The sequence below is a fragment of the Phaethon aethereus genome (genome assembly GCF_964289735.1).
Source record: "Phaethon aethereus genome assembly, contig: HAP1_SCAFFOLD_108, whole genome shotgun sequence".
NCBI classification, from domain to species: Eukaryota; Metazoa; Chordata; class Aves; order Phaethontiformes; family Phaethontidae; genus Phaethon; species Phaethon aethereus.
Window position 1 is genome coordinate 824,830 of NW_028113960.1, and position 18,347 is coordinate 843,176.

An 18,347-nucleotide genomic window follows, 5' to 3' on the forward strand; every position below is an offset into this window, starting at 1 on the left:
CCCCCCTGTAAAACAGCTTAGCGCTGTAGTCTTCATGTCTAGGCCTGGTCCTGCAAAGGGCTAAGTAGCCTTTAAGGTATGAACCACCGTCCTGTTTTGGCAGTAGGAAGGCAGGATGCTTGGGTTATTCTTGGGTTAGGCCATTGGCTTGTTTGGCTTCTTGTTTAGTTCCAGTCTTTGTGTTGCCACTGTCATTCATACCTCAACTGACCTACTCTCGCTCGCTCTGTCCGTCCCAGTGTCCTCGGCTGAGGCAACGGACGGATGCAATGCTGATGGACGGCAGCAGTGAGCACAGCTGTGGGAGGTGCGCCCAGGGAGAGGAAATCTTCCACGTAGTGACCGAGCTGCGGGAGGAGGTGACTAGGTTGAGGCTATCAGGGAGAGCGAGCAAGCGAGAGACTCTTAGAACTGCACCCTGCCTTCCCTGGGACAGGCCCACCAGGCAGACGGGACGCATCATATGGGGGATTGCCTATCCTCTGCCCAGCTGGCTGAACACAGTGACTCCAGTATGCCCTCCGGAAGTCCAAAGGGGCAGTTCTGCTGTGGTTTCTAACACATCAATAACCCTTGCGTCTTTGCTGTCACACAGCTCTCCATGCTCCCTACCTCCACTGAGCTGGCAGACTGCAGCACCTCGCTAGCACCATCCCTCAAACATCGGCGTGCCGCCCCCAGGCTCATCTCTAGCGAGCCTGGTTTTATCCCCTTCCCCCTTCGAATCTAGTTTAAGGCTCTTTCATGGAGCCCTGCTAAGTCCTGTGCAAAGACCCTTTTCCCCCTTTGAGACACGTGTACCCCACCTGTCACCAGCAGGCCTGGTGTCGTGTGGACCAGCTCATGATCAAAAACCTCCCAATTCTGCCGGTGTCACCGGGCTCAAGCTGCTGGCTCTTCCTGTTCCTTCCGTCAGCATTCCTGCAACTGGAAGAACCGAGGAGAACCTACTTGTGCTCCTGATCCCTTAGCCAGTCGTGCCAAGGCCCCGAAGTCTCTCTTGATTGCCCTTGGACTTCTTGCTGCAACTTTGTCACTACCTACATGAAAAATCAATAATGGAGAATAATCTGAGGCCGTACCAGGGTAGGAAGCTTATTCTTCACAGCTTTAACTGGGGCCCCAGGGAGGCAGCAGACTTCCCTAAGAAGTGGGTCCGGTCTGCATATGGGGCCTTCTGTGCCCTTCAGAAGGGAGTCTCCTCTGACAATGACCTGTCGTCTTCTTTTTGTGGAAGCGGTACCAGTACAAGCAGATGGGTTTATGGCAATAACCATCAATGGCCATTGGCTCTTTGACCGAACTTCCCGTAAATGCAAGAAGAGACACTCGGACACCCTGAGATGTCCCCTCCCTTCGCTGGGCCTGGGCACGGGCAGCCAAGTGCCGCACGGCAAAGCCCACTGCATCTTCCCCAGGCTGTCTTGTCCTGGCCGGCTGCTGCCAGGAGGGGACAGCGGGTGGTGACAGCCTGGGGGTGACAGGAGGGACAGCACAGGCCTGGGGTGTGACATGACACCAGGCAGTGGCAGGCCCAGGGGGGTGACAGGAGGGACACCACAGGCCTGGGGTGTGACAGGACACCAGGCAGTGGCAGGCCCAGGGGGGTGACAGGAGGGACACCACAGGCCTGGGGTGTGACAGGACACCAGGCAGTGGCAGGCCCAGGGGGGTGACAGGAGGGACACCACAGGCCAGGTGAGGCGCGGGGGGGTGCAGTGTTCCGTTGGGCACGTGCAGTGATGCGATCAGGGCAGCCCCTGCGGCTGGCGTCCGTTAAACCGCCAACGGAACGCTGAGGCAGAGGTGCCCGAGTGCCCACAGCGAGTGGTTGGGCCTGGGAGCGCTGCGTGAGAGAGGGAGCAGAGGCTGAGCCGGGGCCGCGGGGGCCTCTCCCCGTCATCTGCCCGCCCGCTCGTCGCTGAGGGCCGCAGGCCGGACTTGTTGCGGGGGTGAGCTCAGCCCCCTCGGTCCGCTGTAGTAGACGCCGTCGGGGAGCAGGCCCCGACCATGTCGTGCGTCCACTACAAGTTCTCCTCCAAGCTGAGCTATGACACAGTCACCTTCACCGGCCTCCACATCTCCCTGTGCGACCTCAAGCGCCAGATCATGGGCCGGGAGAAGCTGAAGGCGGCCACCTGTGACCTGCAGATCACCAACGCCCAGACCAAAGAAGGTGCGTGGGGGCGGCGGGCGTGGGGGCTCGGGGACTGCCCGGCTGGCAGTGTCACAGACCACCTTGTGATGGCCATGGCCTGTGGGAGCCACGCTCTGCTCTTTGTGGCTCGTCCCCACGTAGCCTGAGTCAGCCTGAGGCCCATCTTGCCGGCCTGCGGGGGGACTGGGAGGGCAAGCGGCGCGGGGGCTTACACGGGGTGGGAAGCGATAATGTGATTTGGCCACGCTCGGTAGCTGTGGCTTGTGTTGGGGGCCTCAGGGCTGTTCTTTTGTGGTTGCTGTTCTGACAACTACCTTCAGATCTGTGCTTTGGGCGCGGAGCAGGCATAGAAGAATGTGTGGTTGATGTGTGATGTACAGGGCTTAGAAATTTTTGCTTTCCTGGAATTCTGCTAGGTAAAATGATAAGGAAATATGGGAGGATATCTTATATTAATAACCTCTCCAGATGTCTTGGAAATCAGGTGGAGAAAGCTGAAAGGGTTGGGAAGAGAACAGGTGGCTACTTTGAAGAAATAAATTGTCTTTGGTGACTTCGTTTTGTGATCACCTTGCTTTACTCCACTGCACTGGAAAACTGGCTTGGTGGCTGTTGCAGCAACTGCTCGCTAGGAACACTTTGGATCAAGAGTGTAGCTGTGAGTTACCATCTGTGCAGACGCTCTAATGGCCTCTCTGCCATGGATGTTCTCCGTATCTAAATGACACCTTGGAATTTCTTGTTAATATCGCTTCTTTTCTACACCAAAGACATTGTCGTTCAGGTGCTATCGAGCATCATTTCACCATATGTCTCTAAGCCTTTTTTTTCCCTGGTACTACGTGTGAACCATATCAGGGCACTACTGAAGTTTTCCGGCAGAACATTTATGGTGACTATACGTAAGAAACGTTCTTAGAGAAGTCATAAATTCTTTTAAACCTAAAAAGTGGTGCTTGATTCTCAGAGATGATAATGGTTTCGTGGTACTTAGTATGATATTTCAGTTTGGTAAGCTGCTGTCTTGACAGGTTTGAATGTGATTACAGGCCTTGGGGTGTGACTTTTCAGAAATAGAAAGATTTGTTGCCAAGTCTCTGCTCGGGGATATTGCTGCCCAGGAGGAAAAGGTTCCTGCTGGGAGATGCCAGTTTTGTCCGAGAGCTGCTAGACTAAGCTGGCATCTGTTAAATTCAAATCAAGCAAACAAAAATTTCCAGGCACTTCAGGAATAGTGCTCCAGCTTTAATCCTTTCCTATTAAAAGAAGAAAAAGAAAGTTAACTTTTTAGTCTGCGTTGTTTGACTTCACCTTTATTAAGGTGCCATCAACCAAAATGAATTCAATTAATCGAGGCAAAGGAAATAGAAATGTATTAAAGCCACTGGTACCACATCCCTTAAGTCTTAAGTCTGCAGTCTTAAGCTGCAAGCCATACGCAGAGGTGGCCGGCTGTCTTCTGTGTTCTGTCGGCCTTGAGCACCAGCAGCGTGGCCGAATCGCTTTTAGTGAACAGCTATGAAAGCAACGGCGCAGAGATTTCAGGCTTTAGCTAAGGGCCTGTTTTGTTGCAGGGCAAGCTTGTCTGACTTCAGATCTGCTTTACACAGGTGAGACTTGGCTGTGCTTTGTTTTTCTCCAAAGATCCCTTGGTTTTGTAGCCTAACAGAAGCAAAAGCCACTTAAGCTAGATCAGGACAGAACCTCATGCGCTAGCAGACTCTCCTTTAGTGACCTTTGGGAGCATTTTGCTGTTGGCATTCACGCTCTCTCAAAAAAAACTGGAAAAGATTGTGCTGCTTGCGTTTGGTTCTCAAACCTGAAGATTTCTTGGAATGTACTGCTAGTGTGCTGAGACGATAAAAATGCACCGTTACACCTGAAATCTGGCTTTTCTATCTGCAAAGGGCTTCCCTCTCTGCCGCGCTGTGTAATTACATATTCATATACATTCTTATGAATTGACTAATGTTTTTTTCTGCATTTATGTTGTTTTCAGAATACACAGAGGCTAATGCCCTGATTCCTAAGAACTCATCAGTAATTGTGAGAAGAATCCCTGTCGGAGCAGTTAAAGCTACCCGCAAAACATACGTTCTGTAGGTATCCATAAAGCACTGTGTTCTGTGTTAGTCGTTTGGGTGTGTTACCTTTTCTAATTGATGTTCATTTCCAGAGGCACTCAGATTGTATCTTTCTGGTTAAAGCTGCTGTTAGTTTTTGTTGTAATGGGGTAGATTTTATTGTTCCTGTCCCAAAGTAAACTTATGCTTTTCGGCCTGCTGGGACATGGGGTTCAAACTCCAACAACGGTAACTGTTAAGAATGATTTTATTTGGTTTGATCTTGGGGTTGTTTTTTCTGAGCGCCAAGTTTTCGATGCTGTTTCCTCTACGTGGAGAGATTCCTTGTTACACGTGTTTGCTTGTCTTGCTTTTAGAGTGAAGACAGGTACGCACTGGAGTGTAAACTTAGAATTTGTTCCCATCTCAGAAGAGTCTGATTCTCAGTGTTTCTGCGAATCCGTCTATTCTTTGCATTTGGGGCAGGGGGGGTGGCATATGGCAGGTATCCTTATGCCCCAAATCTGGTGTTTTTGCATACTAGCTAGAAGGGAAAGACCAAGGGTTGCCAGCTCTGCTGATGGGACACTTGGGATGATGCTGGAATAATTTGTTAACTACATCGATGGCTGCATGTCTCATTCATGATGATCTACATGCAGATACAGATCAATGAGTATGTGGAATCTCAGCAAGTTCCCAGATGTAATAAATATTTCCCCAAATACTGTAGCATTTTCAAGGTTATCTTAAAGCAAATTCTGGCAATTAAGTCCTTTTTTTTTTTTTTTTTTTCCCTACAGGACTCCTAAATCGCAGAAAATCCTAGGCACTGCCTTCAGGTGACATTTCTACTACTATTTTTAGTCACCATGTTTAAGACACAAAACTGTAGTACAGACTTCATATTTTTGATACTTATGTAGCAGAGACAAAATATCTGAGGCACTTTGGTGTTCTATTTCTGTAAGTCTTAGAGTAATTTTCTGACAAAGTAGAAATGGGCTTCTGGGGGTTTTTTTAGTTGCACTGAAGGTACCAAGAGAGAGACGTTTATGTATATGAATACGTTTCCACATGCACTAGACTATCAGCACATCACGTTTTGATGTTCAAGTTCTGTAATCTGTCGTCACTGCTGTATGTTGGGCACAAGGGCTTTCTTTTAAGTTCTGATCACTTTTATTTCTTCTTCCAGATGTCAAACTGAGCCAGTGAGTGGAATATCAAGAGGCGTATGTAAAACACCATCTCACACTTTTTTCTACACACTGCACTTAATTCCAATCAATGTAGCCTTGTGTTAATTTCCCCAACATTAACCTAATATATTTTCCACTAAAACATAGATGCTGTATGTACAATGTATTTGATTCAGCATCATAGAAATTTTATTCTACGTTTCTAAAAAACTAAGCAGTGATTCGGATGTCTTTCTGATGATGTTTTACTAGTGTCAGCTTAACTGCTGCTTGTGGCATCATAGAATTCAATATTCTGGAAAAGGAACCAGATGAGAGCTACCCTTTTGACTTGTGGAAAAACCGCATGTCATCTTAGATCCCAGTAAATGCCGCAGTCCGTTGCTGACTGGTGGCCTGAGGACTTCATTCCTGCAAGCTGTTGCAGGAGGTAGCTGGGAGGGAGGAGTGTGGTTGCAAAGGAGAAAAAAAAGAATCCCAGGATTGTGCTCTGAATCCATGTTTTTGTCATCATTAAGACTTGGTTTTGGTCTGCTGGCAAGGAGAAGAATATTAAATTCTCACACTTCCCAAACTAATTTGCGTAGTGTGGCCTGCGGTCTAATACACGACAAGAAATCCATTTTCTCAGTTTTTATAGGCTACTCTGTCATGGCAGACACCTTCATTTCAATAATTTGAGCAGCTTATTTTTTTTCTTGATAAAGTGGTGGTTTACTTTTACGGCGGATGCTTTGGAGTGGTGTTTGCATTTGGGTTTTGTGGGGTGTGGTGAGCCTGGCATTTTTAAACTTATGGAGAGGAGAGGCAGAGTTCTTGTTTCAGGGCTGATGTGCCCATGCTTGATTTTGACAGGCAACTAGGCTGTGTTCATAAAGGCATAGCCATGTGCATTTATAAATGATGAGACGCTAACTGATTGATTTACAAACTACACTGAAAATAAGTTTTCTGTAGTGATGCTTCCTTCCCCAAGAAACATAAATATTGTTTTAGAATCCCTTTTAGCGGACAGTTGACAGCTTCCTTACCCCTTGGACTTTTAAGCAGTTGTGAGCATTTGACAAGGCTGAGACATTCTGGAGCAATACGTAATCTCAAGCGTCTTTGGTTGTTTTAGTTTCTTCTCCTTAACCACATAGGCACTCCTAAGCTGTCGTGGGTTTGGACTTTTTTTTGAACACAGGCAAATGACACTAGGTTGGAAATGCCTATTTCAGTGATGCTCAGAGGATATAGTGCAGAATTTCCGACTACCGTAGAGGTTAACTATTGCTAGGTTTTGATTGTAAAACTTAAAGATGTTTTTAATTTTTTGTGAACAGAGTGATGACTCTTCTGCACCTCTTTCTCTGGCCCAGCTGATTAAGGTATATATATTTTTTTTTCCTGTCAAATACATTAAAAAAAAAGTGTTTGCTTCAAATTTTTAAATTGAACACTGTGATCTATAGCAGGATGACTGTTGTAATGGGAAGAAAAATTTAATGTAGTTTTTAATAATTTATTTATTTTAACTCTAAAGCCTGTGTAGCTGTTGATAGTATCCTGTGAAGAGCAGTTCCCACTTTGGGAAGATCGAAGGGGAGCACCTTATCAGCCTCCACATAGTGTTGCAGTATGACTCAGCTTCAAGACACAAAGCAGCAGCCCTGCAGAAGCTGTTGACTTGTTCACACATTTCGTTAGGTTTACACTGGAAATGAACACAATGTTCACAGAAGAATTGAATTGGCTGTTGGTTATGGACATCTTGCGGGGGGTTGCAACAGCCAAAGTAGAAGCGTTTCTGTCGCATGGGCAATGGCATGGCTATTTTTGAATTTCTAGTCATTATAGTTATAGATCCGTTCTTGGAATGCTGCACAATTTCATAAATTGCAGTATATCTAGAATGGACAACACGGTCTAATTTGTTGAGGCACAGACAGTGTAGATTGTGAAAATGTTCCTAGTTACATCAGTTGATATGAAGAATTTAGCAGGGGGGAACGTGCAGTTTGGACTGCCTACAGCACGAGTGGTCCAATTTCTACTGAAAAGAGTCTTTTGTCTTGCTGAGGGGCTCTAAAAAGCTTGAATCTCTGTAATGCTTCTGTGTGTGAAGCTGAATTTCAGCAAGCAAAACTAACTTCCCTGACCTTTAAGTTGTGTATCCTTCTGATGCTGCAAATGTAAACAATGGTACTTGCCTTCATCTTTCTCAGTTCAATGTACAGTGGCTGTCTTCTCCTTCAAATAGACTGGAGCTTAAAGATCCCTTTAATAATACCGGCAGGTCTAACTTTTTCTGTGCATAGCTTCAGTCCACTTGGAAGAAAACTGGAGTAGGTGCACAAGTCTTTATAAGGTCCAACCTGAGCCTAAGGTTTTGAGTGCCCAAGAATGCTCTTTTCAAGTAGGTTAACAGGCACATAAGCATCCTTTCATGGTGTAAGGACTCCCCAGAACACTTTCAGCACAACTATTTTTTATATAAGCAGCTGTTTTCAGGCAACCTCAGCTAGTGTTGTGCTGCTCTGTACAGGCTTGGGTGAGTGGTGTTGTCTTTGGCTGTGTGCGCTTCAATGTGTTTCTAATGTGCCTCTCAAACGATTACCTATTAAACAACAGACTGCCAATCTGGCTGAAGCCAATGCTGCCGAAGAAGATAAAATAAAAGCCATGATGATCCAGTCTTGCCGTGAATATGATCCAGCCAAGTAAGTGTGGATAATGTCAAATCCGATCTTTGGCGATGATGGAAAACCTGTAAACTTGTTGGTTTTAACAAACATGGATTTAACACATGCATCCTTTTTCTTTTTTTTCCCCAAAACACCTTTAGTTACACGAAGAAAGCCTTGGGTCCACCTCCAACATCATATACTTGCTTTGGTTGTGGAAAACCTGGCCACTGTGTAAAGAACTGCCCAACAAAGGGGGTAAGATTGCAGGGGACTTCTGGTGTGACTTACTTTTAAATTGTTTTCCCTTGGCAGTTCCGTAACAAATACATGAATACTCATGTTAAGAATTGTTTCTTTTGGGGTGAAACGCAGAGGTCATGTGGCAATGTTGCAAAGCCCTTTACAATTCACGGGAAACCTGGAGTTATAAATGTAACATTTTCTTCCTTCTAGGCCATGGACATTACATATGTCCATAGATCTTTCTCCACACACTGTCATGCATATTTTATACATTTCAATTTTATTGGAAATTTTTCTGGTTTCAATGCTTTTTAATGACAGTTCACAGTTTTCAGTATTTTGTAAAAACCCAAGATGTTTCTATCGACATCCGTTCAATGTTTGCGTGTTTTAGTTACACAAGCACCTGGCTGAGTAGCCATGCCGTTTGACATCAGTTGCTGAATGTATATGCGTGAGATATGAATTCCACCTTCACTAGAGAAGGTGAATCTCAGTTTCTCAGTGTCGGATTCAGAGCACCAAGTTAAGCTCTCACTCTGAACTGCGCTTTAAGGAGGAGCGGGGTTGTGTCTCTTCTCCGAGTGGATGGTGAGCCAAGGGATATTTCACCCTTAAGGAACCTGACGTTAAGCCAAAGGATGTTGACCAAGTTCAAAACACTGCTCAAGCCTTTGGGACATCCTGGCTATATTCCTTTAGGAAGAAAGGTATTTTAGTCGAGCAAGCCTTACACTGGGTAAAAGGAGAGGATTAAAGGCTTTTGCTGCTGAAAATCATCATTGAAATGTCCTTTTAAGGGTGGGTCTTAAGATGAGAGATATCTGCACTTCTTTTCTTAACAGGACAGAATTTTTGAGTCTGTTCCGAGAATTAAAAGGAGCACAGGAATTCCGAGGAGTTTCCTGATGGAGGTGAAAGATCCCAGTATAAAGGGCGCTATGCTGACAAGCACTGGGAAATACGCCATACCAATTATTAGTGCGTAAGTATGGGATTAATGGGACTGAGCAGAAAGGGAACGAGAGAAACCATGCGTGTGTGTCCGAGTGGCAATGCAAGCAAGTTGGCCAGCGTCTGTAATTACGAGGGAGGAAGCACCGTCATTGTATCATTGCCTTAAAATCTGTGATACTTTCTAATATGGAAATAGACTGGTCCTGCTGTTCACACCCCTGGAAGTTGGTTCAACTTGTGGTACACCTAGAATCTGTAGGTCTGCAGAAGATTTCACTAGTGCTTACCGTTGGAGTCATTCTCCTCGAAAGCTCGTTTTGCTTCTCTTTGACGTTTCAAAGGCTTCTTGCCCAATTTAGCAAATAACTGTGTGAGTGAGATTTCCTCCCCCTCTGGCTTTGATCAAATCTCATGTGTGAACCAGATGGATGTTTTCCTGTTTTGCTTTACCCTAAGAAAATCCTACTGTGTGGTGACAAGAGTGGCTGAGAAGAAATGCACTTGGTAGCACTTCTGTTTGTGGCTGTCATGGATCTCCTTTTGTAGAAGCTGAGACATAGTTTTCTTTTATTCATAAAGTGTATTTAATCAGAGACTCACTTGATCCTGAGCCTGCAATTTACATTGACCCTCTGGCAGAGGAGAGGTGGGATTCATTTCAGCTGATTTCTGGATGTCGAAAAATGATTTTTCTAGTCTGAGCCAATCTTTTAGTTGATCCCATGAATGGGAGAGTTCTGCAGAAGGAAAATTGTTCCCCCTCCCTCTTCTGGTGTGGTGGCCAAAGAGAAGTAGTTGAAACTAAATGCCTACGCTTTAGAAGGCTAATGTGGACTGAGAAGAATGCCATCTATTTTACCTTCCTTGCGGAAAATCCAAAGCTTGGAAAAGTTCTCCTTTGCCCATCTTTCACTTGTTGTTTTTCCTTCCCCGCCCCGCCTCCAGGGAAGCGTATGCTAGAGGAAAGAAGGAAAAGCCTCCCTTTTCACCAGAGGAGCCGTCCTCCTCCTCCTCCTCAGACGCTCCTGTTCCAGAGGAGTTGTTATGTCTCATTTGCAAAGAGGTCATGAGTGACGCAGCTGTTACTCCCTGCTGTGGAAACAGTTACTGTGACGAATGTAAGTCTTACTCCCACGGTTGTTAACTCAAAACATGGCATCTGACCTTCCGAAGGCAGAACTGGGAGAGAACGAAATTACTTGGTTACCCGTTCTGTTTGATACCTGAGTATACCCAGAACGGGAGAGGACCCTTCTTATGCAAAGGGCAGAAAAAAAAGGCAGAAAGCTTTTTTCCCTGGTTACGTGTCTAGTTAAACCCTCTGTACATGTGGAAGGATGACTCTGAGAAGAATGTGTAACTGTGCAGGTGATTACAGTATGAGATACTGAATGCATTTAGTTTGTCCCCAGCCCTTTCTCTCATGCAAAATTCTATAGCCTGCTCTGGTGACTTATTGTGGTCTGCAACAAACGGAGAGTTGGGCGTTTAATCCACATTCTTCTCCACAGGAGAGTTGGTGAAATCCTTCAGAACTTGAATCCATATATGAACGGTTTTTTGAGATGTGTTTTATTCATCAACCTTGAGGTTGGTGACTTCTCACTGTCCTGCACAGTGGAAAGACCAGTCCAAACATCAAGACACAGCCTACTCTACAGCTTCCAAGTAACAACAGTGAAATATCAACACTGCTTAGTTATTTGCTGCATGCTGGACATTTTTTACACTATTGGACATTTACCGCTTCAGGCTCTCAGTTCAAGACCGTATTCACCCATTAATCATATACGTGTTTTTATAATTGATTAGAACCCCAACATTTTCCTTAGTTTTGCTGAAAACTCTTTTGACGGTTCTCGTTATTCACAGGTATTAGAACAGCGTTACTGGAATCTGAGGAACATACATGCCCAACGTGTCATCAAACAGACGTTTCTCCCGATGCTTTAACTGCCAACAAGTTGTTACGCCAGGTGACATGCTGACATTTATGTAAACTGTTTGTTAGACAGGTCTATTTGCGAAAAGCTGAAAGGGAAGAAAATACTCGTTTACATCTCCTTAAGCAAGGCTAAATGGAATAAGGCTAAATTTACTTTTCAGAGCCGTTATCTGGTGTTAGAGAAGCTTACAACTCTTTAGAGAGAATCTGGCAAATTCAGGTCACACTTTTGCTTAACGTGATTGCCTCACTTTCAAATTTGGTGTTAACACTGAGGTACTGTAAATAGAGATACTCTGCGTTACCCATTGTTAGGGTCAGTGTTTCACCTGATGTCTTCCTATACCTGTATGTTGATTGATTTTAGGATTGATAATGTTTACAGGAACACACAAGTAATTTTGCTCTGGGGAGGCTTTTGTTCGTACATCTACTGAAGTTTCATAGTGCCTTTCTGTACGTGTTTTTCTGCCTCTAGGCTGTGAACAACTTCAATAATGGAACTGGCTACAGAGAGCAGATTCAGCAGCAACGTCAGCAGCAGCCGCCACCTCCACCACCTCCACCACCACTAACGAGACAAACAAGAGCGCACAACATGCAGCCTCAGCTCCGGCCAGCAGTTTCCAGACAGCAGGACCCACTAATGACTCCATTAGCATCCCTGGCTCCTCATTCTGCTGCTGCTTTGTCATCGTTGGCCTCTGGTCAGTCCTCTGTGGCCGTTGGGCTGCCAGTAAATCCGTCTTCTGTCGTCACCTCTGGTCTCCCTCCAGCAGTGTCCCTGTCTCTCTGTGCTGAACAGCCGGACGGACCTCTTTGGTAAGTAAATCTGTAGATCAACAGGGATATAAAGGACACTAAAATGCTCAAGTTAGATTCTTCTTCTTGTTGAGCTTCTCCACTAGCTATTTATCTATCGGTAGTGACAGTTCCCGATACTAGTGGAAGTTCTGGTTTTTGTATTTACTTTGAATGAGGACACTTTGATAACTCGGAAGTGTGTCTCATGCAAGGATTTTCTCAGAAGTATTTCTTGCTCAGTTCCCTTATCAGTCATTGTCTATGAGTTTTACCCTGAAAGAGGCACATTTTGCCCAGGGGCCCTTTGGTTTTATGTGGCTAGCAACTCCTAAAGGAGCCCTCTAGTTATGTCAAAGCTTCTTGAGTGCATTAATTTCTCTCTAGTACGGAGGAAGCAACAGTTTCATGAAACCTGTAAAAGCACAATTAGAGCTAAAACTGAGCAGGTGTTTTCCTATTACTTTTTTCTACGGTATTTCTACCATCAATCTTACGATAAGTCAGAGTCATCCTCAGTAACACAAAGGGCAGTCGGTGACGCGTGCTGACCTGGCTAATAAACACTGAAACGCCGTAACTTTGAAGTATTTACAAACATGAAAGTCTGAGTTTGCAGCCCGGTGAAGTCACATGAAAAGACGTGAAAGATCTGTACGATTGTTTAGGGCTTGTGGCCTTTCAGCTTTATGCCTGGGCTGCAAATAGCCTCTCTGTCCAGAAGACTGTCAGGCTCAGCTGTAGCGTTGAATGCAAAGAACCGCAATTCAGAAGAACCTCTAAGGCAGCCTCTGCACTCGCACATAAACATTTCCTCATAGAATTTCAGTTCTCGCGTCTTCCAAAACGGAGATTCAGTGTGTGACTTGTATGTGCTCTAACCCTTTCACGTGCAGCTAGCTTAAGAAGATATTTTTCCAGTGAGCTTTCTCTTGGCATGCCAGTAGTCCAAATCGACTTCTTTCCAGTCTTCATTAAGAATGGGCCAACTTCACATCTGTAAATCTGATGAAGATTTTTAAAATTTTTTTTCCCATTAACAGTAGTCAGCCTTTTCTCACCTTGGACTTGCTATTTCCAGTAGCACTTGAAAATGCTGTTTGAATAATAACTTTTTTTTTTTTTTTGTAGTGATGCTGATACTGTGTTACCTCCTGCTGCTCTGGTGACTGCTACTGAACTTCTGAAATTTCCCTCTCTGTCAACCAGCAGCTTGTTGGAAGAGGAGGTCAGTTTTCTTTCAAATGATGCAGTGACTGTTGCCTTTTAGTGGAGCTTAATTTCTAACTGTTTGCATGTATTGACAAGGGCGATCATGTTCCTGCACTAAGGCAACCAGCGATCCCAAGTCTTCTGGGCCCCCAAGGGCAATCAGTACCCTCAACCGGTAAGTCACTATAACTTTAGAATTTCTTTTAAAAAGCTGTCTTGAGATAAACTAAATGGGATTTTTTTCTTTTTCCTCTCCCTACGCCAAAAGCTCATGCAATCACAGGCAGCACAGTTGGCTCAGCTGGTGGCAGACCAGGCTGGCAACGGTAAGTATTCTACAGAAATCCGGTATATTACGACCCATAACCTGTTCAACGAGGCCGTAACACTTAACTTAGACTACAGCTGATTTATAATGGAGTAAGTATGCCCAGATAGTTGTGGAGAATAGAAGCGGTGATTAATTTTTAAAGGGCTTAATTTGATTTGGCTTTGACAAAGGGGATCTGTGCTTGCAGTAGGAGTATTTAAAGTAAAACTCCAGTACGTGATTGAAAAGAGGACTCTGAAAAAGGAACAGTTTTTGAGGGAACCAGCAGTACATCTAAAAATGAAATATAACTAAAGGATTGGGTGGAAAGCCACCCTTTTGATTACTGGCTGAACAGACCTGAAGACATTGATTCCCCAATACAAATCAGCCTCCAACATTCTTTATTTCACAACTTAGCGGATACTGGTGGAGCAAATTCTTGGAAAAGTCAAGGCTGTTATTTGATGACAATTTTGAATTTCTTCAATGTTCTCATCTCAACGAGCCAAGGTACTTTCTCTCAGTGGGAGAAAGAGGCGTTTGTTTGATCTATTATTGCCGTGTCAAATTAGTCCTTCCTTTTGGTACGCCTCTGTTAGAGACCGGTTGTAAGCGTGCATTGTGTTTATAATGTCTTAAAGATAAAGCACAACAAAAGCCAGGATGATTCCACAGATTTCCTAAAACTCTCAAATTCAGTAAGCAAGAAAATAACAATTCAGGGACAAGAACAGGCCAAAGACATCATCATGAGGCAAGACCACAGGTGATGCCTGTGGAAGAAGCTAAAAGAAGTTTGAGAGAAGATTAGTTAATATTTGTGCAGTACTTTGAGGATCAGCAGTGTGATCTTCAGTAGTAAGTATAAGCAGTAAGTACATCAAGGAGTGGCAGAGGAGCGGTGGGCGCTTGGCACATGGGAGATGGGAGTGTCTTTTAAGCACAGGCAGCCTCCATCCACGGTCACAAAGCGGAGTATAAGGGGAGAAGACTGCGGGAGCTGTTGTGGGTGAGGGTCTGGAAGGCAAGCATGAGGATCAAGAAGGGAGCGTAGTCTCAAGTGAAGGGAAAGCAGGGAGAAAAATGCTGAAGTTGAGGGTAGGAAGTGCTCGCCACCAGGCTGTCGCTTCATTCGCTTTCCTCTTTACAATCAGGGCAGAGTGTGACAAAGAGTGACACATGTTTTTGGGTTTCTTCAGAAGTTCAAATCGAGGACGCCTGCGCAGTGGTCGTTCCCAAAGGACTCATGCCCCAACACAAGCAGCATCAACATCCGTCGTCGTGCCTGTGCCTCCAGCTCCCTCGTACCCTCCACCACCCCATGCACTTCCTTCAGGGCTACCACCAGCACAGTCTCCTCTTCACTTTCCACCTGGTCAGCCTCCATCTGCTGGGTACGCTGTTCCCCCTCCAGGATATCCTCCAGCTCCTGCCAACATGTCATCAGCTTGGGTAGCAACAGCAGTGCCAAGGGCTCATGCAAATACCATCCTCATGACACAAGCACCTCCTTTATCAAGGGAGGAGTTTTACCGAGAACAGCAGAGACTGCAAGAGGAGTAAGTATTTGGCTCAATGAAGTTGCCTTGGTTTTCGTTGTTGTATTTCAATAGCATATCAGACTGCAGTTACACCACAGTGCACCTGACATCAACAAAATGCAAGAATCGTCACGGTGTCATAATGTCATGTCCTTTTTCTTTGCAAAGGGTAAACATGCAAAACTGAGACAAGACAAATGTAGTTCTAAAATATTGGCTAAAAGTTGTAGGTATTCTAAACTGGTCTTCCTTCGATGTTAGCTGTTCACCTTTTGCATTTGCATGCAGTAGGCATTTTCTCCTAGTGGCCATGTTGTGTTTCTTGATGTCTTTTGGTAACGAAGGTCAAACTACAATGGTAGTAAAGGTCAAACTTGTTTTCACAGGGACAAGAAAAAGTCCAAACCTGATGAGTTTACAAAGGATGAGTTTGCTAAGGAAGTGATGGAATATAACAAGGTTCGAAAGGAGCGTTCGGTTTCCAGGTACGTGCTTTACATGTCCATTATGGAGAAGCAGATTGTCTGGAAGAATCAGGAGGCATTCCACTCCACCGCTCTGTTGCTAGACGGATGGGATGATCCCAGGGATTAGCAGCGACAGGAGTTTCATGTGTGCATTCCTAGCTTAAATAGGGCAGAGATTACAGTTGACTGGCAGTTATAATTTGGCAACAGCTGTTCAGGAAGAGGTTTCTCTTTTAGTAAAGCTTCTCTGTAATGGCATCCTTCACTGCCTGACAGCCTTGAGGAGGCCAGAAATTGAAGAGGTGCAGTTGCTGGATTTTCTGCATCTCCCTATTCTGCTTGTAACCATTTCCTCAAAGCACTTTGGAGGAGATCTGTGAGAGACATTGTCTTCATCTCCTCTTCTGTTTACCACATGTGGATACACAGAGAGATTTCAAGCTGGACTGCAAACTGGTGGCTTATGCTAGTATGTTTTTGAGCTTGTAAAATTTGTCTCATGAATCAGACTTGTTTGAAAGGAAATCTTGAATTGGTGAAGGACTTTTGGAGGAGGGAAAATGCTCATGAACGTCTGTGAAATGTTGTGAAAATGTTCTTTAAAAAATAATGAAAGAACTCCTTGTGAAGAAAAACCTCAGGGTAGCTGATGTTTTCTATCCCCAAAAGTCACTTGGGCAGGAGTGCTGAAAAGCTCTCTCTTGCTCATGCTGCCAGTATCTGTCCTAGAGTAATGGCATTGAGTCATCCTAGTCGAGGCTGAGTTCAGAAGCTTTTCGAGATGATTTCTCTTGAAATGCAGTCACTATCCCTGGTTAGAGCTAGAGGTATGTGTAAGATTTTGCTAGCACATCTGGCTAGAAGTGTTGATTAAAGACAACTGGACGTAAGAATTTTGCATCCCATACAAATTGCCAAAGAAGTAGTGAAGTTAAATAGTCCAAGCAGCATTTTAACATTGATCTTTACTGTATTAATGCTACATCGTGTTCTCTCGATGTTTGATACTGCACGGTAGCCATAAAGACTTGCTCTTTTTGCATCTGACTGCAACAAAAGGGATTTGCACTGCGTGTAGTGGTTGAGGAGTGAAAAATGTGCACGTTCATGTCCCAGTAGAGGCCAGTATACAGCACCTTAAATCAATCAATAGCCAAAGGAAATCTGGGAGGAAAAAAGCTGGGGAGAGTCACTGTTTTGAATTAACTTCATCTGGTTTTTTGTGTTCTGGTTTTTTTAAGGTCCAACTCTCCAAAAAGCTGAGGAGAGTAACTGTTTTGAATTAACTTGATCAATTTTTTTGTGTTGTGTTTTTTTTAAGGTCCAACTCTCCCTGTAGTACTTCATCTTCCTCTACAAGTTCGCATACCTACTCCAAGTCAAGAACAGGTTCTTCCTACTCTTGCTCGTACTCTCGATCATTTAGTCGTTCCCATTCTCGCTCCTACTCACGATCACCACCATATCCAAGCAGAGGCAAAGGGAAGAGTCACAAGAGCTATCATTCCTGGTCAAGGCCACATGGTTATCACCGGTCGAGGTCAAGGTCACCCCCACACAGAAGACACCATTCACGGTCAAGGTCTCCAGTAGTCCGAGGCCAATCTCCCAGGAAGTGGACTATATCTCAAGGGGAAGGAGGAAGGGAGTATTTTAACCGATACAGACAAGTTCCACCGTATGATATGAAAGCTTCCGATGGCAGATCTATTGACTTTGGAGATCCATTTGGAGAGCAAGGATACGGAGAATGGGAAACGAACTACAGAGAGTGGTGTGAAAAGTTTTACAAGGTCAATGGTGTTGGTGCTCAACTTCATCCTCCAGTAAAGAGAGGGAACTTTTCTCCAGACTGCTTTGGTCCACCTGGGACCAGACGAGAGTATTTGCCATATGCTTGGGGACATAGGGAGGATTATCCTGTGGGGCATAGGCAGCGCAGCTGTAATAGAGCTGGAAATTACCCTGAACAACCTTCCGGAAGAGAGAGCCGTGGCAACAAAGAGAGGGAGATGCAAAATCCACGTGGAGATGACAAAGGAAATAAACCTAAAGAACACCAGGAGAGAAGGAAAGAGGATGCGAATGAAGGCTTTCTCAATGCTGAGTTGCTAGAAGGTGCGAGAAAACCAAGAGAGCCAGTTACAGGAGAAGTCGTTCAAAGGGACTCATTGTTCATGCTCCCAAGCAGAGATGATGCCACCCCTGAGATGAGGGATGAGCATTTGGGAGCAGATTCTATGGCTTTCAAGCCAGGGTCTAAAAAGAAGAAAGAGAAGGATGAGCGAAAAGCAAAACCTGGCAAGACAAAGCGGGAAGTAGAAGGGGCTGTTCCTCCTCAGAAAGACAAGAGAAGAAAACCAGCTAAAGCTTCCCAAGTGAAGGTGGACAGCGAGCGTGAAAAATCTCCTCAAATGGAACCTCCTGTGAAACAAGTGAAGGAGGACATGCCAAAGACAGAGAATGTTTAAACATCTTCCTCTCAAAAGGATGAGAAGACTCTTGGTACCCCACAGAAAATTCATCCAAAAGTGACAGAAGATCACCCAGAAACTAGACCAGTCGTGGAGGAAAAGGCAAAGAAAGACTATCCAAAAGAAACCAACTCAGAGCAGAGGACAGGGAGAGGTCATTCAGCAATTACAATCAGAGGCTAAACAGCCTCAACTTGGGAAAATTATTTTAAATTCTTGCCAACCAAAATCAGAGTAGGATAATGAGAAATAAGACGAAATCTTAAAACATATCCCCCCCCATCCCTCCCTGCTTCCTGGGC

At 44.9% G+C, this 18,347-nt stretch overlaps 1 protein-coding gene and 1 pseudogene across 2 annotated transcripts in view; one reads left to right on the forward strand and one right to left on the reverse strand.

The window, feature by feature from the left end:
* Nucleotides 1-18,347, reverse strand: part of LOC309416439 (E3 ubiquitin-protein ligase RBBP6-like) — a 130,235-nt pseudogene that overhangs the window by 24,245 nt on the left and 87,643 nt on the right. The gene's annotated exons all lie outside the window — the stretch shown is intronic.
* LOC309416419 (E3 ubiquitin-protein ligase RBBP6-like) lies at nucleotides 1,866-18,228 on the forward strand (the record flags this gene model as incomplete). Its single annotated transcript, XM_082015970.1, is given in 18 exon segments — nucleotides 1,866-2,176; nucleotides 4,158-4,257; nucleotides 5,025-5,063; nucleotides 5,420-5,456; nucleotides 6,749-6,793; nucleotides 8,037-8,125; nucleotides 8,251-8,347; nucleotides 9,181-9,320; nucleotides 10,238-10,410; nucleotides 11,165-11,268; nucleotides 11,716-12,059; nucleotides 13,170-13,266; nucleotides 13,347-13,425; nucleotides 13,519-13,576; nucleotides 14,766-15,122; nucleotides 15,491-15,589; nucleotides 16,893-18,039; nucleotides 18,043-18,228. Coding segments are annotated over 18 exon segments (3,357 nt in total). The 5' UTR covers nucleotides 1,866-2,010.